This window comes from Eutrigla gurnardus, assembly GCF_963514095.1.
Source record: "Eutrigla gurnardus genome assembly, chromosome: 11".
NCBI lineage: Eukaryota > Metazoa > Chordata > Actinopteri > Perciformes > Triglidae > Eutrigla > Eutrigla gurnardus.
In genome coordinates this window covers 2,361,849-2,379,958 of record NC_139925.1, presented here as the reverse complement: position 1 = coordinate 2,379,958, position 18,110 = coordinate 2,361,849, and the positions used below count along the sequence as shown (strand labels likewise).

The window sequence follows — 18,110 nt, the reverse complement described above, 5'->3', positions numbered from 1 at the left end:
TGGCTGCGGCTCAGGGGAGGGTCCCGTGTTTGGACTAGGAGGTGGACGAGGCGGCTGCGGGTAGGACTTGAATGGAGACGGTCCGCTTGGCTTTGGGTTTGTGTGAGCAGCTGCTCCAGTGTATTGGTGGGGTAGTCTGTCGACGTCCAGCGGCGTATGCATTGATGCCCGTGGCCTGTAGGAGTCCCGCGGCGTGTGAGTTGGTGGCGGCGATCCATAGGCGCCCAGCGTCCTGTAGGCGTCCAGCGGCGTATGCATAGATGGCGGTAGTTCTCTGCCAAACATTGCTGAGTGTTGCTGGACGTAGTTGCTTGCATGTTCATAGGCATCGAAAGGCTTACCCGGGACGTATGGCTCGTAGCGCTTCTCCCCGCTCTCAATCTCCTCCTCCTCATATGCTGCAGCTGCTGCCTCAGCGGCAGCGGCCATCTTCTGGCTCGTGAGAACGTGGAGACTGGCTTCGAGTTCAGCTTTCTGCCTCATTACGCTTGCTTCTCTTTCAGCGAAAGTCAGCTGGGCTTTCGCTGCTTTTGACTTGGCTCGTGCTCTGACGGCCGCTGACGATATTGCTGATCCACCGGACCTCTTTGATATCTGTGACCGGGAGTCGGGTGTTCTGAAGGGGTCTTGTCTTGCCTTTGCCTCATGGCTGTCTTCTCGTGACTGTAGAGCTGCCGCACCTTCTGTCTGTTCCACGGCATCCACCTTCCCTTTGTCCTCGAATAACGACATTCTCCTGGGCTATCTTCTTAGTCTGAACTCGCTGAGCTAATGTCTTTTTACTATGCTGCCCTCGTAATGCGTTCCAGTCTCACAAAACTAGACAGCTAGCTAACAACCTTAGGAGGAAGTAAAATCCAGTCGACAAGGCTTACTTTTCTTGTTTCTTTACTGTATGTTTTCCTCTTAATTTTTGTTGTAAAAAGACAAACAATTTACAAAGTTCAAACGTGCTGACGACAGGACCGCAGGAGCGTTACAACATCGTGGTCCTTCCTCGTTGAGTGAACTCGGATGAAACCGAAAGCAAACCTGCAGCTGTCCGCGCTGTCGCCAGTATCACAACTTGACCACAGGGTGGCAGTATTTAACAAACTATAACAACATACACATGAGCATACACTGAAACCAATGCATTTCTTATGGAAAGCAGAACACTAACCCTCATTTTCACATTTTTGCTCATATCTCGGGAGCAGAGGGTCGTAGAGACTCGGGAGTGGATGGCTTCTGACCTAATTCGACCCTTCTGAACACGCCGGTCTTTGAACCGAGTCTCTACGACTTACCGTTCCGGAGATACAGCCAAAGTAAAACAACACTAACCCTCATTTTCACATTTTTGCTCATATCTCGGGAGCAGAGGGTCGTAAAGACTCGGGAGTGGATGGCGTCTGTCCTAATTCGACCCTTCTGAACACGCCGGTCTTTGAACCGAGTCTCTACGACTTACCGTTCCGGAGATACAGCCAAAGTAAAACAACACTAACCCTCATTTTCACATTTTTGCTCATAGGGTCGTAAAGACTCGGGAGTGGATGGCGTCATATCTCGACCCTTCTTTTTTCATCTTCTGTGTGTAACTTCAGAGGGAAGTCAGTGCCCCGGCCAAGGGTCAGGCTGAGCCAGACAGATTGAACAAAAAGTGAAGCAGTCCAGGTTGGGAGGGGCCGCATCCCCCCCTCTTTTTACCAGTATTGAACTGGCCCAGTCTGACTGCCCGGCGCACTGGCAGTGTTTCTGCCACTGTGTGTGGATATAGATGCAGGCTACATAACATAGCATTGTTCAACAGATATAGTCCATGATGAATAATTAAAAGCCAGCTGCTGCTCCCCCATCATATCATGACTTGCTGAGTCGAACATCAGCAGGTCTCTCCCTAGTATCCATCGCTGTCCAAGAGGGCCATTCTTCCCGGCGTTTAGCATCTTGCCAGGCCAGGGTGCCTGGAGGTCACACGGGAGTTCAACCAACAGTCAAGGCCCAGTGACGAGTCTGACCTGAGAGGAGTTGTGTTTGTGGAAGACCGGGGGAGTGTACTCAGCCGGGTGGTCTCCACACTTACCCCCCCTCCCAGTCAAAATATTGAGGTGTCAGCGTTTTTGCTTAATGCAAAGGTTTGGTCGTTGTTTTTTTGCAGTGTAACGGAGCCCCCTGGTGGTCACAGGAGGAACTAAAAATATAACGGCAAGAAGTTTGTGAGTTCAGATGCAAATAATTATTTCCACTCAGTTATCATTTTCTGTTAAAAAGCTCACACACACACACACACACACACACACACACCTGGATGACCTGAATTAATATGCATCCCTGCAAACATCCAATTTGTCCAAATAATATGGTACAACACGACACCTCACCTGCAAAAGTTCACAACTCACTCAGAAGATTGAACTCATGCTCATATGTTATGTTTTTGTTAAGTATTACATATGACATGCATATTAATTCACAGGCCGTTTTGTCTGTTCAGTTTGTGTGTTTTTTTTATTTGTTTCTTTCAGGCTGAAATTAACAACAGTAACAATTTTTTATAATAATGTATGTTCATCTCAAAGGGAATCTCTACCCTAAATTATTTTCATAATAGCAACTACATTTTTCTGACACTATCTATTATAATATCTATTATATGGATTAAAAAGAAGTCTCCCAGAGTCACATTATAGAGACGTGGAAGTTGAGGCAGAAATAGAGGAAGCAGCGGGGGTCCCATCTCAGCCCCACGGTGGTCTCTGACGCTCACATAGGTCTGTGTGTGTGTGTGTGTGTGTGTGTGTGTGTAAGCAGCCAACTCACTTAACTGCAAAAAACAAATCTAACCTCGGGTATAAATAAAGTCACCTAACCTAACAGGTGGAGCAGGTAAGGTAGACCGAGGTGGGGGCGGGGCCTGGACATGTGACCTCACGGTCAGCGGTGATGGTTGTGTGTTAGGGGCTGCAGGTGCAGGTCGACCCGTGCAGCGCTGCAGTCATCGTCATGGCCCAGGTGAAGGCAGCAGGAGACGCAGCCAGCAACCACCAGGACTGCACCGAGGTCTACTCGGATCTGGCTACTGTCAGCTCCACCGCAGGTCAGTCAAACATATACTGTATATATATATATATATGTGTGTGTGTGTGTGTGTGTATGTTAGGATAGGATAGGTTTTCTCATTGTTTTAAAGCATGTCAATTCTTTTACATTAAAATAGTTAAATTTAGCATTTTTTTTTACATTTTATACCAGCATAAAAATATTTTAAAAGTTATGTCTGTTAGCTGCTTTAAAATTAAACTTTTAGTCCTAAATTAAATGTAATTTGCTGTTGGTCTGATACTAAGTGGTGTGGCCAAGTTGCCAATAAGAAATATATATTTTCACAACACTTTTCAAAGTATTATGATCGTTTTGTCCTGTAATCCAACTAAACTATAAATTATTTAAGAAAAGAATAAAAATCTCTAATCTGAACCCCCATCACCAAATCAGCGGCTGTGCCTCGTCTCCGACCGCCGGCCTAGCTCAGCTCAGAGCACCAATTTGTCAAATTAGTCACTTTGTGGTAATAATCTCGTCAAATCCTCCGGTTTCTGGTCTTGTTTTCTCACGAGCTCGTCTTCACCAGCTAAAGCTCTGTCGGCTCTCAGGTTGCCAGAAAGCTGGGAACCAGAAAACAACGTAATCCCTCTTTTTCACTCAGTCACTTGGTGAAATGGGTCCTGACAAGTTTAGGCCACCTTTTCTTTTCTTTGTTGTTTTTTTTTGTTGTGTATCTTGAAGAGTGAAGTGAAGAAACAGGAGCTGGAGGAGAGTAAAAAAAGTCTGTTTTTCTTCCTGCTGAAAACAGATATAGGGGAGTCTGTGAGGAAGGGGTCCCTGTGCGAGACCTCCATGGGTGTCGGGGGTCTCGGCAGGCGGAGCAGGGCCTACCCGTCCCCGGCCCGGAGGCGGCACCGCACCACCTTCAGCCACAAACAGCTGGAGCAGCTGGAAGTGGCCTTCGGGCAAAACCAGTATCCCGACATCTACTACAGGGAGGAGCTGGCCCGCGTCACCAAGCTGAACGAGGCCCGAATACAGGTCCCAGACCAGAACTACTCACTGGGTTCAGATCCCACCGTCAGAGAACTGTGATTTATAGTTCTGTAAAACAGTCACATCACTCATAGAAATACCAGAGGAGGGAAGTAACCAAGTACAAATACTTTGTTACTGTACTTAAACCTTTCAGGTATCTGTACTTCACCTGAGTTTTTATTTTCCTGACAACTTTTTAATTTTCCTCCCTAAATGTTAAAACTAATATCTGCACTTTAGTCTTCAGGCAAGGCATTTTTATTTCTATATCACCTTTCAACAAAGAGGCAATTCAAAGTGCTTTACATAAAACATTAAAACAAGCAAATAAAAAAAATAAAAAAATAAACAAGAATATCAAAGGAATAGAAAATTATAGTTCAGGTTAAGCAGTTAATGCATTGTTTTGTTCCTTTACATTTTCATTTACAGGCTCATTACTTTAGTTAATGTGCCACAAACACTTTAATTACTTAATTCCCTTTGCCCAATATTTAATTAAATATATAATTATGCAGGAACGTTATGTTATAATACATTTTATTTTAATTTATCCCAAACACAAAGACGCTTAGATGAAACAGATAAAGTGTCCCACTGTACTTTAAAGCACCATCCCATCCCAAACAAGGCCAGTGTTTAAAGCATGAAAACAGAAATATTTATTTTGAAATAATTTATACCCAGCCTTTTTAATTGCGTGATGATGTCAGAGCGTTAATCCGTCCTCGTCTCTGCAGGTTTGGTTTCAGAACCGAAGAGCCAAGCAGCGGAAGCAGGAGCGAGCCTCCCACAAGGTGCTCCCGGTGGGCCTGCTGCCGGGCCACCGGGCGCTGCTGGGGGGCGTGCACGTGCCACCGGGCGCCATGGCCCGGCAGTACTACGCCCAGCCCCTGGCCAACATGCCCCGCCTCCCTCCCATGCTGCCCTCCGGGGCCTACTCCCGCCACCCGGGCCCGGCGGGTCAGTGCCCCTGCCCCGGCGTCCCGCCGCTGCCACCGCCAGCCGGCCAGCGGCAGCACGAGGACTGGTACGGCCCGCTGTTCTCGCTGGCCCCCATGACGCCCCTGGACCCGGCCTCGCACTGGACCTGAGATGGGACAGGGGGCCGGTTCAGGAAGCCAGATACAGTTTTATTCAGCTGAAGAATGTGTATTTGAGTTAAAGAGGATCTGTTCTGCTGCTTCTCTGGTTCACACGTGTAGTTCAGGCTCCTACTAGAACATGTTAGCAGGAGGCTCCGCCCCCTCACCAGAACCAGGAGGCCCCGCCTCCTGTGCTAATGAGGTACTTGGTGACATAATCACTTTACAGATTTGAATGTAGGTGTCTGAATGAGTTGGGGAGCAGGACTGGACTTTAAGGTAAACTAGAAACACAATGAAGGGAAAAGCAGAATAGATCCTCTTTAATTGTTCATTTGTGTCCAACAAACTCCAAGTTTGTGGATTTGTAGCGATGGTCATAAATTCTGTGAACAAACTCTACGAAATATTTGTGAATATCTGAGATATTGAAATTAACAAACTCCGGCTCTTATTTTTGGCTGTAAAAATGAACTTCAATGTCGTTCACAGCGTGGGAACTTTGAGTTTTCAGGTCTGTGCTCAAGTGTATTTTCACATTTTTGTATCAAGATTTTTACCTTTAATATCGTTCTCTTTAACATCCACTAACGTTAACGTGTCAATAACACTGATTAGTTCACTTAAATCACTGTAAATCTGAATGTGAACCGTTCACAACATCGAACAAATAAAGATTTTCAATAAATAAATACTCTTCTTTCCTCCCCCATGCCTTTTTAAATGAGAATTCATGAATGAAAAAAAACCATCACAAGTCAAAGTCTGTAGATTCATTTTTGTATTATTTCACATTCCAGAGACAACAGTCGCAACCGTTTGTTTGATTTGTTTGAAAGTTTAACCAACAACCTGAAACGATTGAAGAATTAATACTGGATGGCAAAAATATAGAAATCATCACAGACACACACACACACACACACACACACACACACACACACACACACACGTGTTTTTAAAAAGGCAGCTTATGATTTGAAGTATTTGAAACCAGAGAAGCTCGTCCAGTGATCGGGTAGTGAACGCCGCGGTGTTACGTTCGCTCTGTGATGTCAGCGATCTCCATGGAAACGGGACGCCGTGTGACGCCATGAGTGTGCTGCATCGAGCCTCTGCTGGCGACATTCAATAGTTTGAGGTTTTTTTTTTCTCCTGTTCAGTACACACACAAACACACACACACTTCTGTTGGTGTGTATGTGTGTGTGCTTGAATCCAGTGTGAAACCAGTTTCAAATGGAAACTGCGCTCCGTTTAAAGAGGACCCATTAAGCTCCTTTCCTGGTGCAGACTCCTGTTTCAGGTTCCGACTAGAATGTCGTGGGACGATATGAAAATCCACATTCTCCGACTAAATCTAAGATTCACGACTTGAATCCGATAATCGGCGCTCAGATGTACTGGATTCACTTTTTTCTTAGTGAAAATCCTTCTAAGTGAAATACATTTTTAAAATGTATCCAGTACTTATGAATCAGGCTTTTTCTCACTCGGGACGATATTTACGATTATCCCGATGCTAATTTACCACGACCAACTTATCGTGTTTTTTTTTTAAGATAAAATCTTATATCGTGCCATCCCTCTTACTAGAACACATGTACATGCTTTAAATTGTATTTTTTCCCCATCAGGCAGTGCTGCTAAAGCAGCTAGTTGACCTCATGCCCCTCCCTCCCAAAAAGCCCAGTCTGCTCTGATTGGTCAGCCGGCCTGCTCAGTAGTGATCAGTCCACCTCTTAGTGCGTTTACGTTTGTCTTCTCGACGTTCAGCTCCACTCTCTGACTACCGTTTTAGAGGGCGGGGCTAACTAGCGGCTGAGTGGATATTATGCTAATGAGTCTCTTTTACATGAAGAAAAAACTACAAACACACTAAAAGGGAAAAGCAGAACAGGTCCTCTTTAAAGTGATGACATTGTGTTTCGGACCAACATCGTGAGTTAAGCTAGCAGCTCCCGTAACAGACTTCGGAGCTCCGCTACGTATAAAGATTCGTGGAGAGGGTTTAGGTTTTTACGTGACTCACAGACAGACTAGACCCACATGAGAGTATGTATCCATGGTAACAAGTCATGAGGGGTTGAGTAGAATATGGTTTCTTTTGGGTGAACTCACCCTTCAAAAAAGAAGAAAAAAAAAAAAGGAGGCATGATTTCAAGGAAAAAAAAGTTTAAGTTTACACCAGAATCAAACTGAAATAAAAAAAGCCTCCTTTCTCATTTCTTATTAAATAGCTGGAATAACCAGTTTTTCTACCAGCTCGGACATCACTTGAAAAAAAAAAAAAAAAAAGATGTATCACAAGCTGAGAACGTTTCTCAAACTTTATAAATTACCAAAAACCCCGAAAAGCAATGATTAAGGATTTAGGTTTTCGAGGCAGCCTCACAGTTCTCCACTCTGCAGATATCTGGTTGTTGTTGTCGTCGTCGTCGTCGTCAAGGCAACGTCTCACTCCAGCGATTTGGCAAACTCAGCATAATCTATATAACCGTCGTTGTTTTTGTCGTCGTCCTTCAGGACGTCGTCGATGAGAGTGATGAGGTCCTCCTCCTTCATCGGCTGGCTGTCCTCGCCTCGCTCCTGGAGAACCACAACAGGTATTATTAACAGTCGGGTCCCAGTTCAGCAGGATCCGGATCCATCTGGATTCTGGTGGATCCAAGAAGACTAGAAAACTAGAAACTAGAGATTGAGACCATAAACTCAGGTTTACAATGTTTACTGAGATAATACATCAAGAGAGAAGTAGGACCATTTTCTCATAGACTTCTATACAACCAGAGAGGAGTCGCCCCCTGGTGGCCAGCAGAGAGAAGTAGGACCATTTTCTCATAGACTTCTATACAACCAGAGAGGAGTCGCCCCCTGGTGGCCAGCAGAGAGAAGTAGGACCATTTTCTCATAGACTTCTATACAACCAGAGAGGAGTCGCCCCCTGGTGGCCAGCAGAGAGAAGTAGGACCATTTTCTCATAGACTTCTATACAACCAGAGAGGAGTCGCCCCCTGGTGGCCAGCAGAGAGAAGTAGGACCATTTTCTCATAGACCATTTTCTCATAGACTTCTATACAACCAGAGAGGAGTCGCCCCCTGGTGGCCAGCAGAGAGAAGTAGGACCATTTTCTCATAGACTTCTATACAACCAGAGAGGAGTCGCCCCCTGGTGGCCAGCAGAGAGAAGTAGTAACATTTTCTCATAGACTTCTATACAACCAGAGAGGAGTCGCCCCCTGGTGGCCAGCAGAGAGAAGTAGGACCATTTTCTCATAGACTTCTATACAACCAGAGAGGAGTCGCCCCCTGGTGGCCAGCAGCGAGAAGTAGGACCATTTTCTCATAGACTTCTATACAACCAGAGAGGAGTCGCCCCCTGGTGGCCAGCAGGGAGAATGACAGTTTAAACATATGCTTTAAGGAATTTTGTCTTCTAGATTAATTATTAATAATCTGTACCCACATCTGTAGAATAAATATGAATATATAATTATATATAAAATATATACTTCTATAGATCTATTCCTACCCACCTCTTTGTGTACGTGGGTGATGGCCGTGGCGAGCTCCAGCCCGTCCAGCAGGTTGTTGCCGTCGTAGTCGTGCATCTTGAAATAGTGCAGCTGCAGCTCGTTGGGCGTCATGTCCGTCTCCGGCTTGTCGATGACTCCCTCTAGGTGCTCCATGATGTGACTGCAGGACAGAGAGAACGTGTGAAACGCTGCTGAAACAACACGCAAGATGGCCGACAGGGGTCTGGATGTGGACGCGTCACCCACTCTTTGTCCTGGATCATGTTCCTGTCCAGGCGGCCGTGACCCGAGACGTGAGTCGCGCTCGCCACCTCCACGGGCTGATGCTGCGGGGACACGGGGACGAGACAGCAGGACAGGAGGACGAGCAGAGACACCCACCGCTCACAGCTGCTGGTCCTCATTCTGCTGGGACGGAGGGACAGACAGACAGACAGAGGGACGGACAGTCAGACAGACAGACAGAGGGGACAGTCGGACAGACAGGGGGATGGACAGGCAGACAGACAGACAGACAGACAGACAGACGGACAGACAGGGGGATGGACAGACAGGGGGATGGACAGACAGACAGACAGACAGACGGACAGACGGACAGACAGGGGGATGGACAGACAGACAGACAGACAGACAGACAGGGGGATGGACAGACAGACAGACAGACAGACAGACAGGCAGACAGACAGACAGACAGACGGACAGACAGGGGGATGGACAGACAGACAGACAGACAGACGGACAGACAGACAGGGGACGGACAGACAGACAGACAGAAAGACAGACAGACAGACAGACAGACAGGGGGACGGACGGACGGACAGGGGGATGGACAGACAGACAGACAGACAGACAGACAGACGGACAGACAGACAGGGGACGGACAGACAGAAAGACAGACAGACAGGGGGACGGACGGACGGACAGGGGGATGGACAGACAGACAGACAAACAGGGGGACGGACGGACAGATCAGTGATAAAATATCTGACAGCGTTTTTTTGGGGGGGGGGGGGGGGGGGGTTTGGCCCCACAAACGAGCGGGAGGGTCAAAGGTCACGGTGCCCTGATAATGACACATGTACATCATATATCATTATTATTCTATTATATCCACAGCTGCTGTTGTTACTGGTAGTTATGTTCTACCGTTCCGGCTCTGATTATTTTATGATTTCTGTCATATGGATATGATGATGATATGTTGTTGTAGTTATTATCCTCCTCAGTGTCCCTCTGTTCCTGTATTTAACACCTGATGCTAATATCTGGGCTGTATAATACCATTACATGTTATGAAGAAGCAGTACTGAATGTATACTGGCTGCAACAGTTGGTACTTTGTAAAACTGCAGTTCCTAGTAAAAGTACACACACAAAAAGTACGTGATTTGAAACGTGGCCAAAATGTGTAAATAGTGCATTCAGCCATAAGAGGAAGACATCGATCACCTTGAGTGAAACAACGCTAAATATCGATTATTTCATGATCACAACTGCTACACGTTCGTTCGCAGCGCGAAGCTGCATAACGGACAAAAGCACACAAGTTCAGGTTAAAAACCCCAAAGGCTCAGTATGTAAATGTAAAAAGCATTGGCTAGCACGAAGCTTCGTTTCAGGATTGCGTTAAAAACATCGCGACTCGTTCACGACGGTGAATTATAATCTCACTTAAAAGTTCACTTCAATATTCACCTGAAACGATGATTCGTATCTTCTCCGTGAAACACGTAACGTTACGTCGCTTTAGTCGTCGGCTGCTTCACAAATTATCAGTCCCAGCCACACGCGACCTTTAGGGACCGAGCGGGCTGCCGTAGCTGCTCCAGTCGACACGACAGCTCATCGTGATTGGTTGAAGTCGTCAAAGAGTGTACAACTGCGGCGAGAAGAGTCGCTGCGCCAACTTCCGCTTTCACCCTTTCACTAAAACCTCGCTAGATCAGACTACGTAGTTAGTTTTTTAGCGAATTACGACTGAATTACAATGTTATTATACTCGGTACATGTTCCAACATTATGTTAAAGGTTATAGTAAGTAATATATGAATAAATATAGTCGTAATAAAACAGCTTTAAGTAGGCAACAAATGTGTGCTTCCTGTTTCATAAGGTGGCAGAACAGTGTAAATTGTATGTTCGTGCATTGGACTATTTGCATCGGTTCTGAGATGTGATGCCAAAGCCGAAGCGCCTTAAAACTGACATTCTCTCTGCTGGCCACCAGGGGGCGACTCCTCTCTGGTTGTATAGAAGTCTATGAAAAAATGGTCCTACTTCTCTCTGCTGGCCACCAGGGGGCGACTCCTCTCTGGTTGTATAGAAGTCTATGAGAAAATGGTCCTACTTCTCTCTGCTGGCCACCAGGGGGCGACTCCTCTCTGGTTGTATAGAAGTCTATGAGAAAATGGTCCTACTTCTCTCTTGATGTATTATCTCAGTAAACATTGTAAACATGAGTTTATGGTCTCAATCTCTAGTTTCAAGTCTTCTTCAATCCAGCATGATGTTCATTTAGTACATTATGGTCCATTTAGAGTCCACCAGACCAGAAAGCAGGGGATGCTTTAGGGGGCGGGGCTTACCTGCTGATTGACACGCTACCAATGCTAGTTAGCTACTAAGATGACTTTAACACTTAGCTGTAAAGTCCACCTTGAATTATGAAGCTAACTTTGATAGCAGCTTCACACCAGAATCCACATGGATCCAGATCCAGTAAGGTTGCTGCTCTGATCCACCCTTCGCTCCTCCACAGTCCAAGTATGGTCACTTCCTTCTACTGATTGCAAAAAATCCAACATGGCGACAGCAAAAAGGCAGCTTCAAAACCATAGTCCACGAACCAATGAGTGACGTCACCATGACGACGTCCACTTCTTAAATACAGTCTGTTGTTATTTGAGAAAATATATCCTCACGTTGTAATTTATGAGCACTTTTCACCAGGACTTCCCAGGTGACAGTCATTAGAGTGAGGAGGTTTTCTTGACAGAGAAACAAATCTTTGAGGTGACTCTCTGGTGTCGTCACCGGTGGGGGGGCGGGGCTTACGGGAGCTGCTGGTAGAGTTCACTGGAGAGGAAGCCGAAGCGTCGGTTTGTGTGTCAAGCAAATGTCAAGTTTCCAGAGAGAGAATGACGCTGCTAAAGCTCTGTTCAGGAGGCTCGAGGTGGAGTTTCTTGTCTGCGTGTTTAGACTCAGTAGTCAGCCTCCTCCCGTGTTTGCTCCCTGTGATGTGGAAGATAAGACTAATGTTTTCAACTGCTGCTGACCCCCCCCCCCGGTTAACATGAACTGAAGCAGAAATAGTTCCCTGTGTTTGTACAACCTTGATACAGAGCAAATAGATGTCACAGTGCAATAGCTGACAGATGTATGATGTTGTACCGGAGCCAGGAGGCTCGCCGGCCTCCAGCCTGCCAACGCTGCTGACCCCAGATCAGGGAGCAGGCCAAGCAATTACAAACAAACCGATTCACTCATTTATTAAAAAATAATAAAAGCAGCACATTTGTGTGCATGTGGCTGTTCCGGCTTCAACACAGTTTTCCTGCATGGCTAGTTAGTAAGCCTGCACCTGATCCAGTTAAAGGTTTAACGGAGCAGATTAAGGACGTGGCGTTCAAGGACCCTGGTGAAAAATACACGTACCAAACATGTTAAATGTTGGTGTACTTGAGTATTCTAGCAGATGGACTTTTTTGTGCTGAAATGGAAGAACTTCAAGTACACTTAGTACACTGCTGTGGGTGTACTAATATACATGCTTGATCAATGGAATTAAAGATCTGTTTGTGTTACAAATATATTAAAAATACATGCAGTGTCCCTTTAATATATTTTCGTTGCAGTAATAGTATGATAAATTATACGTCTATCTTATTACAATAAATTAATTAAATCTTAAAATATGCATCCAGTGTGTCGTGACAATAATCATTTTCATATATATATGATTCTGTAAATTCTTGTACCAGATGTTGCCCAAATATACAGTATAATAAAAAATGTAAGATCTAATAGAATATTTAAAATATATCAGATGTAATAAAATATAAAATGTAATAACGTACAAAATACTTTCATGTTACATTGTTTTATTATAAGTTCATTACTTAGTTCTTCTGACAGAGAAATTAAAAACGTGTTTGATTTACTTGTTTAGTTATTGAAGCGCTGTGGAGTTTGTTGATCTTTTTAGTTCCTGTAGTGACCTCCTCCTCCTCCTCCTCCTCCTCCTCCTCCTCCACTCAAAGATCACTTTGGTTCCTCCTGTTAGTCCGCAGTCACTCCCATCGTGTCGGCGGAGTTCAGCCACCACCGGGACCGAGGAGCGCCGATGGCAGCCCGGGTCTCCTTCACGCAGGTCCGGCTGGAGGCGGAGCTGGAGCGCTACCGGGCCGAGTGCCAGTGGGACAAGATGCCGATGATCATCGACCAGATGAAGGTGGCCCGGATCCACGAGGACGGTGAGGGGGAGGGGCTTAAATATACCTGCAGAACCATACGTTTTTAAAGCAAGACATTTTAAAGTGTTTGATTCATTAAGTCGTAAGAATTGAATTAATTTGACATGATTTTTAAAAATGATCAAATATATTCAAGAAAAATGCATTACTATTCCTCTTATTGTGTGATAGTGTGTCACAACTTTATTTTCATAACTGTCAGAACTTTAGTAACGAATACACTTTCTAAATGAGATGGACCCTCCGTGAGGCGGAGCTGCAGAACTTTTCCAGCATGTTTTAAACTTTGTTTTGCAGCTTCTCGAGGGTTAATGAACTTTCCCCGGAAGTCTGTTGTCTTGTTTGTAAGAAAAACATGAAGACATAAAGATGATCTGCAGAGTCACTGTCTCTCAACCCGTCTGCAGATTAACTCAACGAGTTACTAAGTGTCATTCGAAGCCTCAGAAAGACTGGAGTGGTTGTAAAGGATCAGGTCTGGGTTCGTGGGTCACAAGTTGGACTTTGGACTCTCAGGAAGAGAAAGAGTCGGTTGCTGCACTTAAAGGTTTCCTCTCAGCCAACTCATCCCACATATAATAATATGAATAATAACAGTTATGGTAATGAGTCGGGGTCAGAGCGAGGTCCCTCCACGGAGGTTTACAGTGAACACAGTGACGGAGTGAGTCCACCATCAAAGCTGCTGTATGTTTCCTCACATGCAGGACGGAGCTGAAAACACTTCACCCTCCAGATCCTTCTAGAAGAAACACAAACACGCTTATCGCCTCGCGACCAATCAAGCTTTACTCTGCTGAGTCGCTAATGCACACGCCGCCGCCGAGCAAACATGAGTTCAGGTGTCGTGCCCGTTAACCGGCTGATAAGTGTTAGTTTCTCACCACAACATCGGACGAGTGAGCGTGCACCGGGGGGTCAGAGCCGGTTCTTGCCTTTGGGGGGCCCCTATTTTGTCAAAGTACCATAGGGGGGGGGTTCCAAACCTTTAAGATGGTCCGTGGAGATGCATCAATCTGTCAAATTAAACATCTGAAGTTGACTTCAAGCTTGTTAACAGAAGATAATAATAAAGGGTAGAAACAATGAGGCACCTTTGTGTCAATAAACGCAACAAATACAGCATTTTCATAAAAACATTTTATTTAAAGAAATTAGTACTTAAACATGAAACATAACTACATAGAAATAAATTGCACCATTGTCCCAAAAAGGCCTGTTTTGGTGCCAAATCTACCGCGATAGTCATCTCTTCATTCCTGTCAGCAGATGTAAAAACAGCTTGGGGGCCCCCTAGTGGCTGTGGGGTCCGCTTATAGCAAGAAACGGCTCTGGTCCTGGTGCTCCGGAGAGGGAGGGTGAGATGGGGCAGATATCAATGTTGTTCAGTGGGAAAGACCCGATCCACAGCATGGATACCATTTAGGGTGCTAGAAGCTCCTCCGTGTTTGGTATGGGGATCTTTATCGGGGCGTTTAGGGGCCTGTGGGGAAATTCAAATACTCGGTTGCTACTTTATTGTCCGATTTCAATATTTTTAGACCCGGTGCTTTTAAAAGATACCCTGAGGAGTTTTCTTTTTAACCCAATAATGGAGGTTTGAAGTCACCGTTTCTTGATTTAAGGTCTAAGTAACATGTAGAAAGTATTTCCTTCCTCATAGCATATTTTAGAGTTTTAAATCTCCGATGTGGACTTGCATGGGGGGGATATTTCTATTATCCTGGCCACAGCCCTGCACACATAAACCAGAATGCAATGTACGGCAGCTGGATGCGTTTTGCCTCCGGGCCACCGTAGAAACGTGCTCCCCTGAAGAAGACCCGCTCCGCATTTGAGAAACAGAGTTCCCTCTGAAATGAGACGTTGTGGTCTACAGAGGATTTCCTGCCCCACCCCTAAAACCCACCGTCGCCTAGCAACCAGCTGCGGTCGACAATAACTAACGTTATCTGATTAAAAACTGAGCCAAAGATCATATTTGATTCTTTTTTATTAATTTTTTTATTGTGATGCAGGATATGCTTCATGATATGTTTCAGGCTGAGAGAGTTTATTAGACGTTCGTTGACGCCGTTGAAACTCAGGATGCGTCGGACCCTCCAAATCATTCAATGTAATAAAGTAGTTTCAAGATATTATAAAATATAAACACACACACACACTATATATAATAAAACATAAAATGTAAGATATAATAAAATATAAATATAAAATACCTCCGAATGACTTCTTAGTTTCAGGCGATAATTCACTTGAATATACTTTTATTATTATTTATATTTTACTAAATATCTTTAGCTCAAAAGGACATTAAACACATCATCACCTTTCCAGTTACAATAAAACAGTTGCTAATTCACACCCAGCAGTTATAGAACATTCATTTTTAGCTTCTACGTTTTTTATATACGTGAACTAATCTCTCCTTCTGGCTCAGCTTTGGTCTTCACCTCCATCTCACTGTTAAATGCAACGCAGCGTTCACTAGCTGGTCCCTTACTTCGTCTGCAGCTTCAAATCCTCACAAAATGACTCCCGAGGACCAAAAACAAACTTTCCAGCGACTCCGTCTCGGTTACTGATTGCAGCGGCGACTCTCGTGTGAAATCATTAAATCGCTGTTTGAGGCTGGAACGCGTCCTTCCTCCCTCCTGATTGGTCCGACCTCGGCCGCGCTGATAAACATGGGGACATAAACACAGCGAGCCGAGCTGGCATCAGAACACACACACACACACACACACACACACACACACACACACACACACACACACACACACACACACACACAGAACAGAAAAAAGGTAAACAGGAAGGCTTCAATCGAGTGTGTGTACACAAAGACATGGAGGATCCCTACCGGCAGACTCCGAAGGCCCCCCTTAGAGCAGAGCTGGTTTCTGTAAACCTTTAGTCTGCAGAGTGGAGCGTCTATCACACGACTCCGAAGCTATTTGAGCTATTTGAACCATTCTCTGCTGGGAAAACGTTGTTTTTAATGGAGCGAGCGAAGGTTTGCTTTGGCCTCGGAAGCAGGTGACCTCTGACCCCGGAGCTCAGACCTGGGACTCCCACTGAACAGCGTTTTCTTTGCTCCTTGGACCCGAGCAGACGACTACGGGACGCTGCTGATGGCCGAGGCGCTGCTGGAGGAGTGCCTGCAGGACAACGTGGAGCTGCTGCGGAGTTGCACGCCGCTGCTGGACAAGACCCAGCCCAGACTGAGCCGGGCCAAAGGTCACCTCAACACCCTGCTCAGCCGAGGCCGCCTCACAGTCAGTGCCGTCATAGTTTTCTCTTGCTTTCCCACCCCGGTTACTGCCGGACCACTGACCCCCCTCTTGCCCCTCCCCAGCCCCGGTTCCTGAACGAGGCCCTGCTGCTGATGGCTAAAGTCCACTACGTGCAGGGCCGGTACCGGGACGCCCAGGGGATGTGTGCCCGGGTCGGGCTGGACGCGCTGACGCGGGACGAGCAGCCGACCTACCACCTCCGCCTGCTGGCCGAGGCCTTCGTCATTAAAGGTATTCCAAGGACAATCCAAGAAAAAAAGTTAAAAATGGGCAAGTTTTATAAAGTGGCTAATTTGCGACTAACACTGGATGTTTGCCGTTGCTATGACAACTAGTTAAAAGCTACCACTAGCATCGTAGCCCAACCGCCCCGATCAATAAACACCCATAAGATGACAGTTTGTCCTCATATGAATAAAAGCAACAATAACGTCAACATCATCACCCTCAGGACCTTAACGAGGTGATGTCACACGTTGGGATGATTCATTACAAACATACATGTATAAATGACAGATTATTATGTTTCTTATTGATATAACATGAGATTGAGTGAGTCCTGTATAAAACACAGCCAGTACAAACTTCCTTCATAGAGACACATTTACTTTCAACTTTTAGTAAAGAGGTGGATTCAGACCTTCTCTCAGAGTCTTTCTGAACACGAGTATCTGTAACCTGACAGTCGAACACCAGAGGAACAAACGCTGAAACATCAACATGGGCGGAGACAGACAGACAGGAAGTGGCGTGTGAGCAGGTGTTACTGGGCGCGTTTGGGATCGCATGCATTTGCGCCGATGCATGCACGAGACTTGAGAGGATCCGCCGGAACTCGTCATAAACACGCCAAGTTCCCACCACGTCAAGTCGGACACAGGTGCACTTCACAGACTTTTTTTTAAATTTAAACTTTATTAATAATTGTATACATAACACAAACTATCGCGCCAGGGGAAACTTCACGGACTTTGCACAAAGAATATGGCCTGCCCAGTGGCGCTGGCTTTCTTCGTCGCTGACGAACTCGAGCCGAGGCATTTGAAGTCCCGTTGTTGACGGAGGCTGAGGAATTTTCTCACGTGGGAAATACCACGTGATAATTCTAACCAACTAGGGCAACGTTGAGGGGAGTGTCTTATGTCCGCACTTATTTCAGACCATCTGCAGAGAAAAGCATGCGAAGGGAGGTACCCTGGAGATACCGCGAGTTTTTAAAGTCATGTGACATGTCGCAAAGGGAAGTTATCACCAGCATTTGTGACGTTTTTTTCCCAGAATGCCTTGTTTTGCGAGGCAAATGCATGCGCATGCTTGATTCCAAACAAGCCTTATATATCCTGGAGCCTGATGGTGATGTCATGCAGGTGTGTGAGAGCAGCACCCTGATTGAGTGACAGGAAGAAGTGAAGCTAGAGTCCATGAGCACTGTGTGTGAACTACAAAATAAAACAGGAAGTGGGCGGTTGGGATTTTTATTTGATTCATTTTATTTATATATTATGTATTTATTATATTTTATTTATTTTATGTATTTATTATGTTTTATTTGTGTATTATATATATATTATTTATATATTATATATATATTTTATTTATTTATTATATTTATTTATTTATTTTATTTATTCTATGGTCGCTTTTGAAGGAGAA

At 45.3% G+C, this 18,110-nt stretch overlaps 3 protein-coding genes across 3 annotated transcripts in view; 2 read left to right on the top strand and 1 right to left on the bottom strand.

The window, feature by feature from the left end:
• The first annotated feature begins 2,685 nt into the window (after nucleotides 1-2,685).
• prop1 (PROP paired-like homeobox 1) lies at nucleotides 2,686-5,802 on the top strand. The gene is made up of 3 exons (XM_084020964.1): nucleotides 2,686-3,082; nucleotides 3,839-4,071; nucleotides 4,809-5,802. Exons 1-3 carry the CDS (start codon nucleotides 2,989-2,991, stop codon nucleotides 5,160-5,162), a joined length of 681 nt encoding a protein of 226 aa, XP_083877090.1. The 5' UTR covers nucleotides 2,686-2,988; the 3' UTR covers nucleotides 5,163-5,802.
• A 267-nt stretch (nucleotides 5,803-6,069) lies between these two features.
• mcfd2 (multiple coagulation factor deficiency 2, ER cargo receptor complex subunit) lies at nucleotides 6,070-10,516 on the bottom strand. The gene is made up of 4 exons (XM_084020967.1): nucleotides 10,385-10,516; nucleotides 8,936-9,094; nucleotides 8,690-8,849; nucleotides 6,070-7,742 (listed from the first exon to the last, which is right to left on the bottom strand). The coding sequence occupies exons 2-4, from the start codon at nucleotides 9,091-9,093 to the stop codon at nucleotides 7,611-7,613; spliced, it is 450 nt and encodes a 149-aa protein (XP_083877093.1). The 5' UTR covers nucleotide 9,094; nucleotides 10,385-10,516; the 3' UTR covers nucleotides 6,070-7,610.
• A 1,249-nt stretch (nucleotides 10,517-11,765) lies between these two features.
• ttc7a (tetratricopeptide repeat domain 7A) overlaps nucleotides 11,766-18,110 on the top strand; it is a 34,499-nt gene continuing 28,154 nt past the window's right edge. Inside the window, exons 1-4 of the mRNA XM_084020889.1 lie at nucleotides 11,766-11,861; nucleotides 12,972-13,161; nucleotides 16,276-16,439; nucleotides 16,520-16,688. Of these exons, the coding sequence (XP_083877015.1) occupies nucleotides 11,805-11,861; nucleotides 12,972-13,161; nucleotides 16,276-16,439; nucleotides 16,520-16,688 (580 nt within the window). The 5' untranslated portion in view covers nucleotides 11,766-11,804. The remainder of the gene's footprint in view (nucleotides 11,862-12,971; nucleotides 13,162-16,275; nucleotides 16,440-16,519; nucleotides 16,689-18,110) is intronic.

Excerpts from the sequence above, each read along its gene's own strand:
- mcfd2 (XM_084020967.1), bottom strand. The coding sequence starts at position 9,093 with ATGAGGACCAGCAGCTGTGAGCGGTGGGTGTCTCTGCTCGTCCTCCTG. Across the intron at positions 8,850-8,935 it reads AACATGATCCAGGACAAAGA|TCACATCATGGAGCACCTAG; the intron begins GTGGGTGACGCG and ends TCTGTCCTGCAG. Across the intron at positions 7,743-8,689 it reads TCACCCACGTACACAAAGAG|GAGCGAGGCGAGGACAGCCA; the intron begins GTGGGTAGGAAT and ends GTGGTTCTCCAG.
- prop1 (XM_084020964.1), top strand. The coding sequence starts at position 2,989 with ATGGCCCAGGTGAAGGCAGCAGGAGACGCAGCCAGCAACCACCAGGAC. Across the intron at positions 3,083-3,838 it reads TACTGTCAGCTCCACCGCAG|ATATAGGGGAGTCTGTGAGG; the intron begins GTCAGTCAAACA and ends TGCTGAAAACAG. Across the intron at positions 4,072-4,808 it reads TGAACGAGGCCCGAATACAG|GTTTGGTTTCAGAACCGAAG; the intron begins GTCCCAGACCAG and ends TCGTCTCTGCAG.